Raw genomic sequence first — 22,410 nt, 5'->3', positions numbered from 1 at the left:
AACAATACGAATGTGGCTGTCTCATGTGGTTCTCGTTTCACAGAGAATTCAATTAGTATAAATGTATACTAATAGAAGTATAAATCTCAATTGATGTATCATACAATACAGATAGCTGAAGATCAGGGAGAAAAAAATGTATAAAATACGTGGCACTTCCTGTTGGCATTACAGGGGTGATTACAATTCTTTCAAATCTGTATGTGCGTTTTGATTGCTTATTGATTATATGCTGTTGAAAGCCAAATGATTCTGTCAAACTAAGAGTGATTGTTTTGCTGTAAAAGGCTCTGACCAAAAATTATGGGGGTGGAGTGGACTGCTGTAAAATGTAAGCCTAGCAGACCTGGAATTAGTGTGAACTGAAGTGTTTGCATATCACTGATCATTGGTCAAGGAATAAAACATACTGATTAATAGTGCTGCTTTTCATCCATGAGTCCAAGATGTTTGGGAGCAGGTTTTAACAGTGCGTCAGCAGTGTTTACCATTAACAGTGAGACTGATGATTTATGCCTGGTCTCATTGGAACCTTCAGAGTCCTCTGCTGTTGGGGCTTGTTGCCTAGCAAGAATATGCCTATGTGTCCAGCAGGGTATAAGAGACACCAGCAGAGAATCCATTTTGGGGTTTCTGATGTGTTTTGTGTACACGTTGAATCCTTATGTGATAGTGAAATTGTGTCCATACAACACTTGCACAAGGAAAAATGGAGTTCGTGCATGGCCCTTACCCAGACCCCTTGCTGTGAGGCAGCCTTTGGCTGTGATGTAAATACTGACTTTAATGGTATTGCTATGTTGTACCCTTTCCGTTAATAAATGGTAGATATTTAAGCACTGTCATTTTGGGGCTTGTGAGCCTTCCTTAGCAATTGACTCTTGTTTAATTGCCACTGTTAAAGTACCACATTTTTTTGTAATGTGGCAGTTCTGTAGTTTTAGGCCTTGTGGCCATTTCTCAAGGTGTCACTTGCTTCACTGCCTAGGGAGTTACCTGTCCATAACTGACAGAGAAAACGTAGCTTCAGAGGCCTTCACTTTAGCGTATCCTTTTCTGAGCCCAAACATGATCATGAAGTAGAAAAGCACAATAGGGAAAAACTAGTGAAATCTGAAAAAAAAATGTCTAGTTAATAATGTTATGTTTCTTAGTTATAAAAACATACCATAGTAATATGCTAATAGGGGAAACTGGGTGAGGAGTATATACAAACTATCATTGTAATTTTTCTGTAAATACATTCTCAAATAATTTTTTTAAAAGAGTACTCATCTATACTTTTCTGAAAATTAAGCATGCAGAAAGGCATGCTTTTTGACCCTCAATTCCCTTGGGCACTGTGCAGTAAGCTCAAGTAGCATCATGCTATCAGAGACTAAGAATAAAAAAGAAGGAAAAATATTTCCATAACAGATGGCACCTTTCTGCCAGGAGCGGTAAGTACCTGAGGAAGCTAAGCAGTGCCAGGGCCAGTCCCACACCAACTCCTTCATCATCCCTGCCTTTTTCCTCATGAGCTGCCCAAAGTAGCCCCTCAGTGTCTGATGTGCCAGCCCTGGAGGTGCTGAGATGGTCCTCGTCCGAAGGTGGGCTCTTCTTTCATGGCTCATCTTTGCAGTGATGCTACTCAATTAACTGTTAACAACAGTGTCAAGGAAATACCTGTCTTCTAATTCTAAAGATGCCATCATTCTCCCTCACACTATCCTTGCCCACAATATAACAAGGGATGGGAATTAGAGACATTCTTCTCGGGTCAACTGATTTATTGTCCTCATGCTCAACCTATCAGATTAAACTTGCAGAAAGCAAGATGCTCAGGGCTGGGAAAAACTGTTAATGGTCTAGGTTTTAAAAATGATTTTGTCTACTTTCTTTTCTGTGCTCATCAAACTGTAGGCTAAAATGATGGCACAGTAACTAAATGCTTTCTTGGCTAATATTATGCCACACCCTATTGTTTTACCAAAAGTGAGTCTGCTTTCTCGTACCAGGACTGTACTTCTGGAACAAAGTAGCCCTTTTCATTTCAATTCCAAAACCTGCTGTCTTAGTTTGGTAGAAATACCACCGGTTTGTGATGCAGTGTGAGGAGGCATCATGATGTTGGAGGAAGATATTCCAAACAGGATGCTGAGGCTATACGCATACAACGGAGGAGAGGAGACCACTTGCTTTATAATCATCCTGTGCAAAATGAGTAAGTGGAGTGGGATAAAATAAAAATAAAGGCAAGCAAAAAGTATGTAAGAATCACCCTGTCCTCCCCGACCCCCCACTCCAAACACACAAACACACAAGGTGACTGGGGAAATCTCAGCTATCTCCAAGGTCCTAGAAGAACAGGCAAGACTAGTTTTAGGACAAGACTAATGTCCAGACATAGCAGGCAGCCCAAAATCTAACAGCACTGAGGGAAGCCAACAGAGGACACAATCACTCAGAAAAGGAGGTGGACATGCCCAGTGCAGGTTTGGCTGTTGGCGCCCACTAGAACTCACCAGTGACTTATAACGTTTATATACAGACTAAAAGATCTTCCACAGAGCTCAGACTATTCACATTTATTCATATTCGCCACAGAATTCAAATTATTCCATTTTTAACTTCACATTCTGCAGTGAGTTTTTCTATAGGTAAATATTTTCTTATATATGTTCTATAAAATGTTTGATATTACAAAACAGAAGCTTGGTACGTCAGTTCTAGGTGAATATTTTATCTCCAATTCTAAAACTGACATATTTCCTCAGAAAAAATTACCTAGGAAAAATGTCATTTATTCAAAATATGAAATTTTATTATAATTGATGTTTAATGCAATTCACTTTATGAAGGCTTTTGTGGTTTTCCCTAAAATTTCTGTTTTAATGAAGGCTCCTGATCATCCTGGATGTTGACAAGTTTTCTTCTTCATGTGACATCTCTGATGCACAATAAACTGATTACAGTTTTTCTAAAACTGATTATACTCATAGGGTTTCATCTCTCTAACAGAAAGTTTAAGCTAAACTATGTCCATTTAACTAATAAGCCAAACTTGTAAGAGCTTAACAGACTATAAACTTAACTCTTGCTTTAAAGCAACAAAAACAAAACCCTAGTGAAGACCTGGAAGTGAATTCTGTTCGTTTTTCAGACTCTAGCTTCCTTGACCTTGTGCTCTATGGTTTTCAACACACAGGACCCAAGTTTGCTGCAGAAATAACCTCCAATCCATCTTATGAACCAGGAAGACTTGAGGTGGTTTTTTTTTAAGGACCAAGAGTAAATCTAATACATATCATTAGCACCACATCCCATGGTCAGCCTCACCTGAATAAATGGCATATTGGGATTTTTCGACAAGCTATGAGCCTAATGGAAAAGGAAATGGATAAGGGAAACAAGTTCTTAGCCTATGTCACATGAGTTTCTGCACTACATGTTAAACGTGGTAAGGTATGCATTCCCTCAGGACTTCCCAAATACATTACATGCTAGGGTTTTCTCTCTGGTATGCATTCGGGTGTGATGTACCCTAAGAGCTGCCTTACGGACAAAAGTTTTCCCACATTCATCACATTCATAGGGTTTCTCCCCTGTGTGAATTCTCTGGTGTACTCTGAGAGTTGAATTTTGGGCAAAAGCTTTCCCGCATTCATTACACTCATAGGGTTTCTCCCCTGTGTGAATTCTCTGGTGTGCACTAAGGTGTGATTTCTGGGAGAACGTTTTCCCACAATCATTACATTCATAGGATTTCTCCCCTGTGTGAATTCTTTGATGTACTCTGAGGGTTGAATTATGGGCAAATGGCTTCCCACATACATTACATTCATAGGGTTTCTCCCCTGTATGAACTCTCTGATGTGCACTAACATATGACTTCTCAGAGAAGGTTTTCCCACATTCACTACATTCATAGGGTTTCTCCCCTGAGCGAGTTCTAAGATGTGCTCTGAGATGTGACGTCTTGGAGAAAGTCTTCCCACATTCATTACATTCATAGGGTTTCTCCCCTGTGTGAATTCTGTGATGTGCCCTGAGGGCTGAATTATCAGCAAACGTTTTCCCACATTCATGACACTCATAAGGTTTTTCCCCAGTATGAATTCTCTGATGTGCACAGAGGTGTGTTCTTTGGGAGAAAGTTTTCCCACATTCGTTACATTCATAAGGTTTCTCCCCTGTGTGAATTCTTTGATGCACTATGAGGGCTGCCTTATAGACAAAAGTTTTCCCACATATGTTACATTCATACGGTTTTTCCCCTGTGTGAATCCTCTCATGTCCAGTGAGGTATGACTTCTGGGAGAAAGTTTTGCCACACTTGCTACATTCATAGGGTTTCTCCCCTGTGTGAATTCTCTGATGTGTACTGAGGCGTGTCTTCTGGAAAAAAGTTTTTCCACATTCACTACATTCATAGAGTTTCTCCCCTGTGTGGATGTTCTGATGTGCTCTAAGGGCTGAATTATGGGCAAACGTTTTCTCACATTCATTACATTCATAGGGTTTCTCCCCCGTGTGAATTCTCTGATGTATTTTGAGGGCTGAATTATGGGCAAAAGTTTTCTCACAGTCACTACATTCATAGGGTTTTCTACCTGTGTGAATTCTCTGATGTGCTCTCAGGGCTGAATTGTAGGTGAAAGATCTCCCACATTCACTACATTCATAGGGTTTCTCCCCTGTGTGAATTCTTTGATGTGCCTTGAGAACAGAAATATGGGCAAAAGACCTTCCACATTCATTACATTCATAAGGTTTCTCCCCCGTGTGAATTCTATGATGTGCTCTGAGGGCTGAATTATGGGCAAAAGTTTTCTCACAGTCACTGCATTCATAGGGCTTCTCACCTGTATGAATTCTTTGATGTGCTCTCAGGGCTGAGTTATAGGTAAAAGATTTCCCACAGTCATTACATTCATAGGGTTTCTCCCCTGTGTGAACTCTCTGATGTACATTGAGGTGTGTCTTGTGAGAGAAAGTTTTCTCACATTCAACACATTCATAGGGTTTTTCACCTGTGTGAATTCTCTGATGTGCTCTGAGATGTGAAGTCTTGGAGAAAGTTTTCCCACATTCAATACATTCATAGGATTTCTCCCCCATGAGAATTCTCTGATGTCCTTTTAGATGTGATGTCTTCCCATATTCACTGCCACCACAGAGTTCCATCTCTGCATCTGTTTTCTGGTGTCCTATGAGGGGTGACTTGTAAGATCTCACACAGCCATTGTTATCACAAGGTTTCTCTTTTGTGTGAATTCTCAGATGTTTGCTGAGGTTTGAATTCTGACAGAAAGCTTTCCCACATTCACTCCATTCATAAAGTTTGAATCCCACATAAGTTCCAGGATGCTGAATGGGATGTGAACTTGAACAAAAGGATTTTGCACATTCCTCATATTGGTAAGGTTTCTCTCCTGAGTGGGGCCTCTGATGCTGAATGAGGTGTGCTTTCCGGTAAAAGGATTTTCTGCATTTCCCCTGCTCATCAGAAAGGTAGAATTTATCTTCTGTGTGAATTCTCTGATGTGCTGTAAAGTCTAATTTCTGGTAGAGGGCATTTGTACATTCATTATGTTCACCAAATTTATCTCCAGTTTGTGTTTTCTGATGTACTATATGGGCTGAGCTCTGGCTAAAATTTTCTTCACATTTATTGCTTTCAAAAGCACTCCATCCTGTAATAGTTCTCTGAGATTGAGGGAGGGGTGACTTCCTACTGAAATTAATCCCCCTTTCATTACACTCATAGTGTGTCATAGCCATGTGAACTTTATTGTATTCAATGGCGGTGGTTTTGTCACAGGATGTCCCATATTCATTAAGATCAGAGCATTTCCCCCTTGTGTCAGTTCTCGTGTGGTTGAATAAAGTGGTTTTATCAAAGTTTTTTCTAAATTCATCATCCTTACAGGACTTTTCTCCTGTTAGAAAACTCTCAGGTGTAATACAAATTGTCTTATCATGTAAACCTTGTCCACATCCATCACATCCAAAAGATTCCTCCAAAGTTTGAAATTTCCAATGCTGATCTTTCTTATAACTGAAAGCTTTCACATTTTCACCATGTTCATAAGATTTCTCTCCAGCATGAGCTTTCTCATGCTTAATATCAAGCTGCAATTTCTCACACACATTCATGTATTCAGTCTTCTTTCTTGAATATTTTGTTTCACTTATAATTAATTCAGAAGCAATTGGCAAATTCATTCTATGTGAGTCACATTTACAGGGTATTTTTTCTGAAAACTCTGGAGCTATTTCCAGATTAAATGGTTTTTCTAAAACTTTCTGTCCTTCCTTACTCAATGTTTTGTCAGCGTCATTGATGAATATTTCTTGCCACAGAGGTTTTTCTTGTTTTTCCCGGATCCCTTTGATGTGATCAACTTTAAAATATCCTAAAATGAGAAAAATTGAAAATATACTATAAATCTTACATTTCTCATGGAGAACTTATACTCATATTTTGATTTTGGTTTTGGTTTTTGAGATAGGGTATTGCTCTGTCACCCAGGATGGAGTGCAGCGGCGTGATCATAGCTCACTGCAGCCTTGAACTCCTATGCTCAAGTGCTCCTCCCACTTCAGCCTCCCTACTAGGTGGGACTATAGGGATATGCCACCATGTCCTGTTAATTTTTTTTGTATTTAGTGGAGACAGGGTCTTGCAACATTGCCCAGGCTGATCTTAAACTCCTGAGCTCAAGCGATCCTCCTGCCTTGACCTCCCAAAGTGCTGGGATTACAGGCATGAGCCACTGTGCCCGGCCCATGTTTTGTTATGTATTTTATTCTATTGTTTCTGGTCATGTTTCCAAATATTAATTCATCCACACAGACAGATTCTCTCCTCATCCATGCTGTTTATAAAACAGGATTTCCAGGGCCAGTCAAGGTGGAGCAGTAATAATCCCTTTCCTCCCACATCTTCCCTCTTACAATTAAAAATCCCTAGAGAAAAAACAAAACAACACAAAAAAATTAACTATTAGGCTATTCTATATCCTAGACTGGGCGCTGAAGAAACCTACAATCCTGCACTGACAGGCACAGACAAAAAGAGCACAAAGAAAAGCCTGCTCCTTCCAGCCAGAGGTCTGAGAAAATGGTGTTCTAACAGAATAGGAAACACTTTTGATGTTTTCTCATGCTCAGGCCAAACCAAAATGATACACTCCTGTGGTTCCATGGAGGCTGAGCAGGGAGCTAATGTTCCCTGCTGTAGATACACAGGATCTGCATGCTCTTATATGTTTTCTTCCATGAGCCATGAAGAATGCTGAGAAAGTTCCATTCTTGGGATATGCTAGGAGATGGTCACAGCAGCCACTACCAAAATTCTGCCTAGAACCAAATTATTATCTAATTTATGGAACAAATGTCTTAATCTGCAAGGGCAAGAATATAATAAGTTGTTTTAGGGCACTGACAGGAACTGATAGCAGCTATGGGAAGGAAAGAAGAAAAAAAGAAGCACAGAAGGAAGAGCAGAGGCAGGAATACACAGTAGGCCCAATACTCAAGCAGAAGAGATAAGATAAAGTAGCACTTGCGATAACCATTGCTTCAAACCTGAAGACACAATGCATTCAACAGCTGAATTCACATTCTTCTCAAATGCACATGGAACAATCATCAAAACAGACTATATTCTAGACTGTAAGACAAACCTTCACAAATATAGAAGAAATAAATTATACAGAGGATGATCTTGGGCCACAGAGAAATTATACCAGAAATCAGTAAACACAAATTTATCTGGAGAAATACAAAAGAACTGTAAGTTATACATTCCTGATTAACCCATGAGTGAAAGAAGAATTCTCAAATGAGATTATTTTGAAGTGAATGTAAACAAAACAACATAAGAATACAGAAATTTGTGGATGCAGCTAAGGCAGTACACAGAGATAAATTTGGGGCTTAAATTTTTTTGGCCAGGCGTGGTGGCTCACGCCTGTAATCTTTGAGATTACACTTTGAGAGGCTGAGGCGTGTGGATCACAAGGTCAGCAGTTTGAGACCAGCCTGACCAATATGGTGAAACCCCTTCTCTACTAAAAATACAAAAGTTAGCCGAGCATGGTGGTGCACACCTGTTAATCCCAGCTACTCAGGAGGCTGGGGCAGGAGAATTGCTTGAACTCGGGAGGTGGAGGTTGCAGTGAGCTGAGATTGCGCCATGGCACTCCAGCCTGGGTGACAAGTGAGACTCTGTCTTTAAAAAAAAAAATTGTATTTGAAAAGAAAGATCTCCAGTCAGATGCTTGTTTCCCCCTTAGGAAACTAGATAAAGACAGGACATTAAATTGAAAGAAAGTAGAATGACAAAAAAGTCAAACCAAAAGCTTAATTTTTTAAAAAGTTTTTTTTAATGATAAAAACCATCAGAGAAAAAAAAAGAGAAGACACAAATTATCAATACCAAAAATTCAAGAGAGGACTAACTACTAACAGACATTCATGAGATAATAAAACAACACTAACAATAACTCTGTCTTAGTTCGGGCTACTACAACAAATTACGATAGACTAAATGGCTTAAAGAATAAACACTTGTTTTTCCCAGTGCAGGAGACTGGAAGTCCGAGATTAGGGTGCCAACATGACTGTGTTCTTGTGAAGACCTCTTCTGGGTTACAGACTACTCACTTCTTGTTATATCCTTACATGGTGAAAAGTGAAGTAGCTAGCTCTGACGTCGTTTTGTAAGAGCATTCTAATCTCTCTTTTTTTTTAACTATAAAAGCAAACTAACTTTATTTGGACAATCTAAGTGGAAAGAAGGGGCAGGTGAATGTGTATTGTAATCACAGAGAATATATTCTATGTCAAATGTTAAAACATAATGGCAGAATAATCTAAAAGACTTTTTTTCTAAAGGTGCTGTTAGTAAAAAGGATATTTATGACAACATAACATATTAACTTACTTCATTATGATGGAGGATATGTTAACTGAATGTCTAATTTACTCAAATTTTAACTATGTTTGCATATGCAAATAAGGTTTAAGAATGTAATGAAATCTATCTCTATGTGTGTGTGTGTGTGCAGTTCCAAATAACAACTTCTGGACCAAATGGTTTTAATAGTGAATTTTACCAAACATCCAAGGAAGAAATAATACCAATCCTACACAATGTCTTCTAGAAAACAAAAAAGATGGAATATTTCCCAAATCATTTTATAAGGCCTGCCTCATCCTCATAGCAAGATTAGGCAAATACTATTCAAGAAAAGAAACTTTCAGACCAATATCTCCCATAACATAAATGCAAAAATGTCCCGAAAAGTACACCAAAATATATAAACATAGATAATATATCAGTGAAATTTACCTCAAAAATGCCAAACAGTCACTACACTGCAATACTATAAAAACTACAGTTTTTATGCTGCATTTTAGGTCAATGTAATCTCCTATCAGTAGTCTGAAGAACTAAAATCACACAATACATCAATGCCAAAAATTTTAACAAAATTCAAAATCCATTTATTAATTTAATAAAAGTAATCTATAAACAGCCTATAACTAACATTATACTCAAGAGAGACTGAATGTGTTCCCTCTAAGATCAGGAAAAAGACAAAGATGCCCACTACCAGTACCTTCACACAAGATTGCGCTGGAAGGACCAGCCAGTGCAAAAAGGCAAGAATAAAAACACAAAGATAGAGTAAATTTACACAGAAAATAATTTAAAATCAAAAAAGTTCCTTGAACTAATAAGTGTTTTTAGCAAGGGCAGAATCTAAGGCCAATATACAAATCTATGCCTATAAACACACAATGAAGAATTGGAATTTTAAATCACAGAAACAATATTTATCACAGCACCAAAACCAAATTAAAAACAAAAATTAAAAAAGCCTTGTTATCTATGTTTTAAAAACTAAAATACATTGATGAAAGAAATCAAAGAAATAGTAAATAAATCAGTAGGGAAATTTTGTGTATGGATTGGAAGACTGTACGTTGTTAAGATGTCAATTCTCCTAAGCGCTACAGATTCAATGCCACTCCAGTTTAAATGCCAACATGTTTCCTTTGTAAAGATTATGAACCTCATTTCAAAATTTATACAGAAGATGAAAACTGGAGAAGTACTTGACTTCAAAACTTAATAAGCTAGAGTAATCAAGTTAATGTGGTATCGGCATAAGGAAAGACATGTAGATGAATGAAAAGGAATAGAAACTACAAAAATAGACCCACAAATGTACAGCCATCTGTTTTCTAAGAAAGGTGGCAGTGCTATTCAGTGGAGAAGTAACAGTCTTTTCAAAAAGTGATGCTGGAATAACTGGACTCCCTGTTCCAAAAACATTAAGCTTGACACATAACTCAAACTTTCTATAGAATTTAACACAAAATGGATTATCAACTAAGTGTAAAAACTGAAGCTGTAAAACTTCTAGAAGAAAATAGGATTCCTAAATCTGTTACTTTGAGTTTCAAAGTTTCTAGATAGAACAACAAAAGCAGGTTCTGTAAAAGAAAATTAGTAAGTTGGACTTTATCAAAATTAATATTCAGTTTTAGTGAGCCTCCTCCGAAGTTACACTAGTGGGAGTGAGGTGCAGCATCACTGCCTGCTACGTGGGGATGGAAGTCCAGCCCCCCACTGATCTGATGCCCTTGGGGTGGAAGAGGAGGCTTCTACTTTTTTTTTTTTTCCTTCTTTTTGAGACAGTCTCTCTCGTCACCCAGGCTGGAATGGAGTGGCACAATCTCGGCTCACTGCAATCTCTGCCTCCCGGGTTCAAGCGATTTTCCTGCCTCAGCCTCCTGAGTAGCTGGGATTACAGGCACCCACCACCACACCTGGCTAATTTTTGTACTTTTAGTAGAGACGGGGTTTTGCAACGTTGGTCAGGCTGGTCTCGAACTCCTGAACTCAGGTGATCCGCCCACCTCGGCCTCCCAAAATGCTGGGATTACAGGTGTGCGCCATCAGGCCCAGCTGAGGCTTCTACATTAACCCTGGGCATGGGTGAAAGATCAGGAGCCCCACAAGGACTCGACACTAACCACCTTGTATTTTGTCAGGTGCCAAGACCCCTAGTGCATCTTCATTCTTCTTTCCACCCTTCAGTAGTGTAATCTTGGCTCACCATAACCTCCACCTCCCAGGTTCAAGCAATTTTCGTGCCTCAGCCTCCCAAGCAGCTGGGATTACAGGCACAAGCCACCATGATTGGCTAATATTTTTGTATTTTTAGTGGAGACAGGGTTTGCCATGTTGGCTAGGCTGGTCTCAAACTCCTGGCCTCAAGTGATCTGCCTGCCTCGGCCGCCCAAAGTTCTGAGATGATAAGTGTGAACCACTGTGCCTGGCTAGATATTGCATTTTTTAGAAACTGAAGGTTTGTGGCAACCCTGAGTTGGGCAAGTCTGTTGGCGCCATTTTTCCAATAGCAAGTGCTCACTTTGTGTCTGACTCAGCAGTTTTTAGCAAACAAATATTTTAATTAAGGCATGCATACTGTTTTTTAGACATGTTATTGCACATCTAAAAGACTATAGTGTAAACATAACTTTTATAAGCCCTAGGAAACAAACATTGGGTGTAACTTGCTTTATTGTGAAATTTGCTTCATTGTAGTGGTCTGGAACAGAAACTGCAGTATCTCTGAGGCATGCCTTTATATGCAGATATTTAGCTGCACATAGTGGGTAGAGTAGAAAGGAATACATTTACCCCATCCTTCCCCTGGGTAATGCATTCCGTATTTTATTAAATCCTTCCCTAAGAAGAGTCATTAACCTATTCTATATGATCTTCTAGAATATTTCTACTTTTGCTTTGATAATTAGGTCTTAAGCCAACTGAATTTGACTTTTTGTTTTGTTTTGATCTACATGGATACCTCAAGATCCTTTCCTCATTGTTCTCCAGTGTCATCTATCTAAGATGTCTATCAAGTATAAGTTTTTTCTTTTTTCTTTTTTTTAGACAGGGTCTTGCTCTATCGCCCAGGCTGGAGTGCAGTGGTGCAATCTCGGCTCACTGCAAGCTCTGCCTCCCGGGTTCACGTCATTCTCCTGCCTCAGCCTCCCAAGTAGCTGGGACTACAGGCACCTACCACCACGCCTGGCTGATTTTTTTGTATTTTCAGTAGAGATGGGTCTCCATCTCCTGACCTTGTGATCCACCTGCCTTGGCCTCCCAAAGTGCTGGGATTACAGGCATGAACCACCACTCCTGGCCTCATGTTTTTCTCTTGAACTTTCTACTCTGTTTCACTAATTTACTAAATCATCCCACCCCCCAGCTCCATGCTACTTAGCTACACAGCACTTTACATAAAGCCTCAATATCTGGTAGAGCAGCAAATCCTCCTGTATCACTTGTTTTTATGAATGAGATTGTGTTTGGTATAGCGTTACCTCTTTACAAATGTATCCTGACTTGAAATTATTATATAGGTGTTTCCTCTCTTTTATCTTTGATAGGGTTAGCTGAAGTTTAATTCATTTTATTTTTCTTGTAAGAAACATTCCATTTTTTTTCCATTTTATTAATTTCTAATTTTACTTTTAAATTCTTCTGTTTGTACTATTGTATTTTTGATACTGTTCTTGCTTAATTTATTAATGAGACTACGAAATTCCTTCTGTCCACTACTTTAGCTATATCTGATGGTTTCTAAATTGCAGTTACAATTATTTCATTACGGAAATCAAATCCAAAATTGCATTATACTATTTTGTATATTGTTTAAAAGGGATACTTTAGAATTTTTTCAAGTGGATTTTTTTCATTTTGTTATTAATTTCTAGATTTACCAAACTAGTTTCAGAGAATACTGTTTGTGTTTATTCTAATTTGTTGGATTTATTAAGGTTTTCTCTTTAGACTAATAGTATACTCTATTTTATCATTATTCCATTAAAACATGAAAGTTTTGTTTTTTGCATTAGCATACATATACACAAATGTATGGTTCACTTTAATACAAATGTAATTTATACCCTCTCTCGGCATATTTATTTAATGTCCATTGTACCTACTGTTTAATCAGATGAGATATATTATGATGTCATAATTCTAGTGAGTTTTAAGTTCTTAGAACTCCATTATTTTATGTTTTAGAAACATTGATATTATATTATTTGGTGCAGTCATTCAAATCCTTAAAGGTTTTCATTTCCCTGTGGTCTTGAATGACAGCTTTTCCTACTTTAATGAATTTCTTGCCTGAATTCAAATCTGCATGATATAGAACACGAAACCTACATTATTTTATCTTTATTGACTCAACTACTTTACTGATCTTTTTTTTTTTTTTTTTTTTTTTTTGAGATGGAATCTCGCTCTTTCGCCCAGGCTGGAGTGCAGTGGCGCTATCTCAGCTCACTGCAAGCTCTGCCTCCCGGGTTCACGCCATTCTCCTGCCTCAGCCTCCCGAGTAGCTGCGACTACAGGTGCCTGCCACCGCACCCAGCTAATTGTTTGTATTTTTAGTAGAGACGGGGTTTCACCGTGTTAGCCAGGATGGTCTCGATCTCCTGACCTCGTGATCCATCCGCCTTGGCCTCCCAAAGTGCTAGGATTACAGGCGTGAGCCACCACGCCCTGCCCAACTTTACTGATCTTTTATAATGATCTATGTTACTTATTTAGGGATATCCTTTTTAGACAATCGATATGATCCAGTAATTTACATTTAGTGACTCAGCAATATCCTTGATCTAAATTATGTCAATCTTTATGTGATGCTATTTGTTGGTATGGCTTCAAACAAAAACCTTAATTGTGCTTCACTTCTAATAAGATGGTTTTACTTTTTTGTTCTAAAAATGACATTGAAAACTATAACTTTGCAAGATTTCTGGAATCATTTATTCGTACAAAGGCTAATAGGCATATAAAAAGATGTCTGATATCATTAGTGACCAGGGAAATTGTTAAGGACTTATTTGTGTCCTTCCCAAATTCTTATCTTGAAGCCCTAACCCCCAGTGTAACTGTATTTGCAGACAAGGCCTTCAAGGAGGCAAAAAGGGTAAAAATGAGGTCACAGGGAAGGACCCTAATCCAGTAGTACCAATATCTTTATAAGAAGAGGAAGAAGCACCAGAGTATTCTCTCTCTCCCACTGCATGTGCACAGAGGAAAGGCCACATGAACACACAGCAAGAAAGTGGCTGTCTTCAAGCCAGGAAGAGACGCTTCACCAGAAACCAACTTATTAGTACTTTCATCTTGGACTCCCAGCCTCCAGAATCATGAGAATTTCTGTTGTTTAAGCTACCCAGCCTATGGTATTTTATTATGATAGCCGTAGCTGACTAATACAGGAATGTACATCAAAACCACAGTGAGATATCACTTCACATCCACTGGGGTGACTGGAATCAAAAAGTCAAATAATAGCAAGTATTGGTGAGGATGTGGAGAAATCAGAACCCCCATATGCTGTTGTTAGAAACAGAAAAATGCTGCATTTAGAAAAACAGTCTGGTGGTTCCTCAGACAGATAAAGACACAGATACCATATGACCCAGCAGTTTCACTCCTAGGAATATACACAAGAGAAATAAAAACAATTGTCCATGCAGAAACCTGTAAATAAATGTTTATATTAGCATTATTTGTAGGTGGAATCCCAAATATCTACTGACTGATAAATGGACAAACAGGTGGTATATCCATACAATGGGACATTATTTGGCCATAAAAAGAATGAAACATGTATTTTATATCAGTCGTAAACATTATGCTAGGCAAAATAAACCAATCACAAAAGACCACATATTATATATGATTCAATTTATATAAAATGTCCAAAATAGGCATATCTATAGAGACAGAAGTAGACTGTGGTTATGTAGGGCTGCAGAGGGCAGGGGGGATGGGAGAGTGATAACTAAAGGGTACAGGTTTCTTTGAGGTGATGAAAATTAACTGTGGTGATGTCTGCATATACAGTCATCCCCTGGTATCCATGGGGAATTGGTTACAGGATTCTCTTAAATACCAAAATCCACAAATGCCCAAGTCCTTGATACAAAATGGCATAGTATTTGCATATAACCTATGCACATCCTTTTGTACACTTTAAATCATCACCATATTAATTATGCTACCTAATACAATGTAAGTGCCATGTACATAGTTGTTACATTGTATAGTTCAGGGAATAGTTACAGGAAAAAAATGTCTATACATGTTGAATGAAAGTGCAATATTTCTTCCCTGAATAGTTTTCATCTGTGGTTGCTTGAAGTCACTGACCTGTACACTTTAAAGGAGTGAATTGTAGGCATGTGAATTATATCTCAATAAAGCTGTTTCAAAAAAACTTTCAAAGGTGCTCTCCCTCTAAAGTCTACATACCCCCGGGGGCTCCTTCTGTTAACGCCCACTCACCTGGGTACCTCTGGTTCAGGAATTCATCATCTAAGGACCATGGCTCTGCTCCTTGCTCCAACTTGTAGATCACCTTGGGTTTAGTAATGCAATATCCTGTAAACAAAATAATTGAGGGTATACATGGACCAGATTCACAGGCTTTTGGGTTTCCAAAGGTAAAAAAAGATATGGCATATTAACTGAGGATGCTCATTTGAAATTTTTAATGGGAAAGTAATGACATGCTGCTTTTGTTTCTGTAAAGGTTTCAACTACTTCAGACCTTTTAATCCAAAGCCCTTTAATCTCTATAAAGGGTCCATGTGTTTTGATACTTTCTAAAAAGGGACATATATTCTCGAGAGAGCCCCATGGTAAGCTGTGCTCACCCACTGAGACGAGGTGGCTGTAGTTCTCCAGCATCACATCTCTGTACAGGGTCCTCTCGACAGGGCCCAGGTGCTGCCACTCCTCCTGGGTGAATTCCACAGTCACGTCCTGGAATGACACTGATGCCTGTAACATTTATCACAACAAATTTAACAACGGTTTGTTCAAGGGTTCAGAATTGGGTGACACAGAAAATATCTTTGAGAGCTACTACTAAAATGAATGGTTATAAAGGCCTATTTTAGACCCAAAATTGTCTTAACATATGTAACTCAATTAAAACATTTTTTAACTTGCCATAATTTCTCTATATATTTATGAATTCTAGGTTTTTGTAAGACAAAAAAATTCAGTGTAAAACAACTTCCTTCCAACCACCTCCTTCCTCCTTCCACATCTCCGCAAATTATCTGGGGTAGTCTCTAGGACATTCACACCCTCCCTGGACATCATCACTGTAAATTCTGGCGGCTAAGGAAGAGATATATGTGAAGTCTGGAGATACCCTCACCAAACTTATGCATAAATAAATGTATAGAAATATATAAGGGTAGAGCAAGTGAAGAGCAGAGAACAGCTACAATAGTTGTAACCGAAGAGACTGGCATAAAAGAACACTTCCTACACTGAGGTCACAGCAATGGATGTAAGAATAGGGATATAAATCACGGAAGAGAAGCAACACCCATTTAATACAATACTTTCCTGTACAGCTACTCAGCTAGCTGTATGAGAAGCTCCTTTTAAAAAAATTTTGTTTTTAATTGACAGAAAGACAAATATTTCAAATTATATCTCACTTATATGTGGAATCTAAAAAGTTCAAACTCACAGATGTAGAGAGTAGAATGGTGGTTACCAGAGGCTGGGGGTGAGGGGTGAGGAATGGGGAAACACTGGTCCAAGGGTACAGAGTTTCAGTTACATAAGAGGAATAGTTTTTGAGCTATTGCACAGGATGATGACTAGAGTGAAAAATAATGTAACGTATATTTCAAAATAAGCAGCTGCTTGGTGGTGCCAAAACTGGTATTTGGGAAAGAAGAAAACATGTGTTAGAAGATTCAGTGAGAGTTCTGTTCATGTTGATACGTAGCTAGAACTGTTCCTTCAACCAGGATACACATGAATTTAGAGCACAGAAGGTAAGATGGAGATGAAGATAAGCATTTAGGAGTCACTAGTAATTTAGGTGGTGAGTAAAGTTAGCAGAGACAGACAGCTCCTTGAGCACATAGGGATTGAAGAAAGAAAAGAACCAAAAACAACACCTGAGGAACCACAAAGCAGAAAAAGTATAGGCCACAGAGCCAGAGATGTTTTCCAAAAAATAACAATAGAATCAAGAGGGGGCAGGGTCTTAGAAATTGAGAAAAGAGAAAGTTTCCACAAGAAGACTTCAAATTCAAATTAGCAAGTGATGGCAGTGAAGATACTGAAGATCCAAGAAAATTCCTTCTTCCATAAAAGCAATGAGAAACCGGCAAAAACTGCAGAATCAACTTTTTCAGAACTCTAGAAGCTACCAAAGGCTCACAGCAATCTGCGGAACATTGGTATGAGAAAAACAGCTGCATCACAGTAAGAACAATGATCTTGTGTCATTTCAACCTGCCCTATTTCCATCCCTCTCACTCCCACACGGCATTAGCTTTGAGAAACATCTGAAACAACAGGAGAATCCAGCAGCCTGGTATCCACTGGATGAGGCAGACTGGGTCACAGGTTGGCCAAAGGCTCATTCCCAGAAAACCCTCATTATCTGACCTAGTCTGTGGTTCCCTGGAAGAGCTGACTTGCAAGGCTGATTGTCTGAATTAAGTCAGAGTTCCCCAGTGTGAAAAGCCTTATTCTTGAAGGCATTTGCCAAAAACATTTAAAGGCAATTGTTTAACTTAGCAGCTACCTGAGGCGGTGTACAACACCTGACATAAGTAACAGCCTAATTGAAAAGCTTTTTAGAAAGGAAAAACTGGAGAATGGGATTTTCCTAAAGCTTTTGAAAAGCTCCTATAGATTCTAGAGACTCTAGGTCACCTACATGCATAGAGCTGAGCATATGCCCAGGGCTGTGATTATGCTCTGGAAAGATGTGAGAAGGCCCTAAGCTGTCACCCTGGGTGACCCTAGGGTTTGGGGTGAACTGGAAGTGAAGGAAGTGAAGGTTAACATGGGGTTATAAATTGCCTGGATGTCTGTTGAAGGAATGCCCCAGCACTCATGAGGCTCTTTGGCAAAGACTGAGAGCCTTACTTAAGGTTTCAGGCATTTAAGAAAATTTCTGCAGACTTCTGCGGCCACACGTGACAATACACACAGGCTCTACTGAATCAATTAAAAAGTCACTAGACAAATTTCAACAACAACCCCTGCAAATTGAGAAAGTTTTCTAGAGTTGCCACCTTATTTTATTTAAAATGTATAGTTTTCAACCAAAAAAATGTAAAACAAGAAAAGAAACAACCAAGTAAGACCCATATGCAGGAAAAAAGTACAATCAACAGAAACTGCTCATGAGGAAACAGGCATTGGACGTAAACAGACCATGACTTTAAATCAACGATGTTACATATGGTCAAAGACTTAAAGGAAACGATATGTAAGGACCAAAGGAAAGTATTAGAATAGTATCTCACCAGATAAAGGATATAAATAGACAGAAACTATAAAAAGGGACCAAATAGAAACTCTAAAGTTGAAAAGTACAAAACTAAAACAAACATTTTACCAAAGACACCTGTTCAACAGCAGGTCTGAACAGGTAGAAGAATGAAGCGACTGGACAACATGCCCACTGAGATCATGCAGTGAGAAACAGAAGGAAAATCACAAGAAACGAACTGTTGGACAGCACCAAGCTTATCAACATATGCCAAATAGACTAACAGAATAGAGACAGAAAGGGTCTAAAACAATATCAGAAGTAGCAATGGCCAAAAAACCCCACAAATCTGATATAAATGATAAATCTACATGCCCAAAATGCTTCACAAACTTTAAGTAGGATAAACTTGGAGAAAGAAATCCACACTGGCTGGGCACGGTGGCTCACGCCTGTAATCCCAGCACTTTAGGAGGCAGGCAGATCACTTGAGGCCGAGAGTTCGAGACCAGCCTGGCCAACATGGTAAAACCCCATCTCTACTAAAAATACAAAAATTAGCCAGACATGGTGGTGAATGTCTGTAATCCCAGCTACTTAGGAGGCTGAGGCACAAGGATTGCTTGAACCTGGAAGGTGGAGGTTACAGTGAGCCGAGATCATGCCACTGCACTCCAGCCTGGGTGACAGAGCAAGAGACTGTCTCAAAAAAAAAAAGAAAAGAAAAAGAGAAAAGAAAAAAGAAAAGAGAAATCCACACCTGGACATGAGAATCAGAGTGTTAAACAGACAAAGAGACAATTGGAAAGCTGCAACAGAGAAACAAGTCATCATATTAAAGGCTGATTTCTAATGAGAAACTATGGAGGACAGAGGGCAATGGAATGACATATTCAAAGTGCTGAAACAAAGACTGTCAACCAATAACCTCTATATCCAGGAAAAATAGAGAAACTGTAATTTTCCCAGGTAAACAAAACCTGAGAGAATTCATCACAGGGAAGACTGCCTATAAGAAATAACAGAGGGAGCGGTTCAGCAAAACTATGGAGACGGCAGTAGGTTAGTGGTTGTTTGGGGCTCAGAGGGAATCAAGTGGTAATTACGGTGTACACAGCTTCTTTCTAAGGCAATAAAAATGTTCTAAAATTGACTGCAGTGATATTAGCACATTATCTGAGAGTATACTAAAAAAAAAATCACTGAATTCTACACTTTAAATGGGTACACGGTAAGATACACGAACTGAATCTCAAAAAAGCGGTTTTAAAAAAAGAAAAAAACAAGGGAAGACAAAATCATTTGGAGACAACAGAGAAGACTAAAGAGCCAAGGACAGAAATTGAGGCTGAGCCGAGTGAAAGGATAAGGAAGGTGGCTCCATGAAGACATCAGCGGGGGAAGGACCGGTGAGGGGCAAGTATCACTAACGGAAATGTTCCAGGACAGAGTGAGACATTGAGGCAAGTGCTGCGGAAAAGCCAAGCAAGTTAAGGAAGAGACCACATCCACTGGATTTGATGATACTCTGGGTAGGGACACTGGAGGTCCCAGGCAAGTGGCAAGAAAAAATCAAGGCATCCCATGAAGAGTTGACGTTAAATGCTAAGTGTGGAAATACCTGAAAGAGAACAGAATTTTGGACCATCTGCTGAGCAACCTGAGTATCATGGGTACTCAAAATATTTATGGAGAGTGATTTTAAAGACATTCAGTTGGTTCATCAGAAAAATGTTAAATTCAACCCTTGCATTGGAGTACTTGAAAAATAGTACTGAATGTGTTCAATTTAGCATTACAATTTCTAATTCTATTGAAGAAGTAATATTCTGTTATTTGGCAATTTATTAACTAAGTCACCTACTTGAAGAACAATAAACACATTTTGTTATCTTTATGTTTATATTCCATGATAAATCAGTTTGCTTTATCTTGCTCATCAATGTAAACCTTTAACTATTATCTGTCTGACACTCCACCATGGCTGTCAATAACCTCAGAAATAAATCTGAAGCTTAATTTGGTAAATTTGTATATCGGAGGATCTGCATCTATCCACATGCCACTTTGCTCTGCTATTCATCTGCATTTCTACATCTTCTATGAATGTGTCTGATCCATTTCTATTTCTACTTTTCCATGTTAATGTACAGACACATAAACCCTTACAAAACCTATCGTAAAATAAATTGGTTTTTAAAAACCGAACTCACCTGAGACATGTTCATTTTCTGCTGCTCCTGGAAGAGTGTAGAGAACTGTGGAGGTTCAGCTGGGGAGGAGGAAAGAGCAATGGGGTCATGAGAGACCTGGTCTACCTCACAGTTCTTACAGAGATGGTCCCTGACATGAGATGGTTCGACTTGATAATGGTTTTACTGCGACACAACCCCGCTGTAATCAAGGAGCATGTAATCCATTCATGTGCCTAAAAAAAAAATAATGCGCTCAGCTGAAGAAAAGGATTCCCAATGCAGAATGTCCCTTTGACTCCTGAAGGACCACTCAAAGATAGCCACACCTGAATATGTGCATCTCTGATAGATTATGTGTGCTTAAACTTACATTTTCACTGAGTAAAGTAATACTGTTTTTTGTTGATTTACTAATAATTATGTTGATTTATTAACAATTATGTTCCCTTTTGACTAAGAAAAAAGTAAAAATAAAAGAAAGGATTAAGCAAGTTCAGGTACACAGAGATAAAGCTATTTACCTTCATTAAAGCTAATGTCAAAGAACTACTCAGCTGGGCGTGGTGGATCACGCCTGTAATCCCAGCAATTTGGGAAGCCGAGGGGGTGAACTGCTGGAGGCCAAGAGTTCCAGACAAGCCTGGTCAACATGGCGAAATCCTATCTCTACTAAAAATAGAAAAAAATAAAAAATAAATAAATTTAAAAATAATTTTTTTAAAAAAAGAACTACTCAGGCTGACTTATTAATCAAGTTCTTACTGTCTTTACACCCAGAATTAGCGCTTCCATGGAAAAAATAAAGATGGGATGTTTTATGCAAGGAATTTCAGGCCTAATATTTTTGGGCTTCCAATATAGGAAATTCTTCCTCTACTACCAGGAAGAGGGAACATTAGTATTACTCTAAATGCCACATGTGATGATGAACACGGTGTGAGAGGGACTCAGAATGTGGAAGAAGTGAAGGCAGAAAGGCAAATAGGCTGCTGTTTGGGATCTGGACAGCTGATTATGTCTTCCCTGGATATCAAGACCTAACCAGCTCTCCGTAAAGTGTCTTTTTCCACTCAGTATGACAGTCACTCATCCCTCTCAACCCCAGGGAATTGCCTTCTGCAAGTTAGTCTACAGCAAAGTCACACGGTCTGTGATGGCTTCTGGATGTGGCGACATCACTAAATCTGATGCATATATTATATAGGGAATCAAGAACTGCCTCTGGGGAAGCAATCAGGACCTGCTCCTTTCTAGAATCTTCTGCCTCTGCTCTGATGCTCTAGAAGAGGTCTCCGTCATATGGGCTGTTCTTCTATGGCAGTAGTCCCTAGGACTCCCTCTTTACTGCCTCATAGGAGCTGCTTTGCTCCAGAGGGGATGGGACTTAGGTCTGAGAAACAAACTCAATTGAAACCTTCACCTAATACCCTAAACCTGACTCTTGAGATTCACTAGAAATGTGCGATCCAGCACTGCAGCCATCAGCCACACGGAACCATTGAACATCTGAAGTTTGGCCAGTGCCACAAGTCGAATATTTAGGATGCAATGAGTTAAGTAAAATAAAGCAGTAAAACTGACTTTGCGTGCCTCTTCTCTTTACTGTAGCTACCGAAAAATTCTAGACTCTTTTTTTTTTCTTTATTGAGACAGAGTCTCACTCTGTCACCCAGGCTGGAGTACAGCAGCGCAATCTCAGCTCACTGCAGCCTCCGCCTTGGGTTCAAGCGATTCTCATGCCTCAGCCTCCCAAGTAGTTGGGATTACACGAGTGCACCACCACGCCCGGCTAATTTTTGTATTTTCGTAGAGATGGGCTTTTGCCATGATGGCCAGGCTGGTCTCGAACTCCTGGCCTCAAG

At 39.1% G+C, this 22,410-nt stretch overlaps 1 protein-coding gene across 3 annotated transcripts; it reads right to left on the bottom strand.

The window, feature by feature from the left end:
- Positions 1-2,541: 2,541 nt before the first annotated feature.
- Positions 2,542-21,155, bottom strand: LOC115832534 (zinc finger protein 658). Of its 3 annotated transcripts, XM_030804302.1 has the most exons (5): positions 21,070-21,155; positions 20,567-20,625; positions 15,751-15,877; positions 15,380-15,475; positions 2,542-6,398 (listed from the first exon to the last, which is right to left on the bottom strand). In XM_030804302.1, exons 2-5 carry the CDS (start codon positions 20,579-20,581, stop codon positions 3,457-3,459), a joined length of 3,180 nt encoding a protein of 1,059 aa, XP_030660162.1. In that variant the 5' UTR covers positions 20,582-20,625; positions 21,070-21,155; the 3' UTR covers positions 2,542-3,456. The 3 variants fall into 3 exon arrangements, with proteins under 3 accessions (XP_030660162.1, XP_030660161.1, XP_030660163.1); XM_030804301.1 differs by lacking the exon at positions 21,070-21,155 and having other exon boundaries at positions 20,567-21,008; XM_030804303.1 differs by lacking the exon at positions 21,070-21,155 and having other exon boundaries at positions 15,751-15,859; positions 20,567-20,743.
- Positions 21,156-22,410: the final 1,255 nt, after the last annotated feature.

Source organism: Nomascus leucogenys, chromosome 22a (genome assembly GCF_006542625.1).
Source record: "Nomascus leucogenys isolate Asia chromosome 22a, Asia_NLE_v1, whole genome shotgun sequence".
NCBI classification, from domain to species: Eukaryota; Metazoa; Chordata; class Mammalia; order Primates; family Hylobatidae; genus Nomascus; species Nomascus leucogenys.
This window is presented reverse-complemented; position numbering and strand designations above follow the sequence as displayed.

Excerpts from the sequence above, each read along its gene's own strand:
- LOC115832534 (XM_030804302.1), bottom strand. Across the intron at positions 15,476-15,750 it reads CAGCCACCTCGTCTCAGTGG|GATATTGCATTACTAAACCC; the intron begins GTGAGCACAGCT and ends TTTTGTTTACAG. Across the intron at positions 6,399-15,379 it reads CCTGAACCAGAGGTACCCAG|GATATTTTAAAGTTGATCAC; the intron begins GTGAGTGGGCGT and ends TTCTCATTTTAG.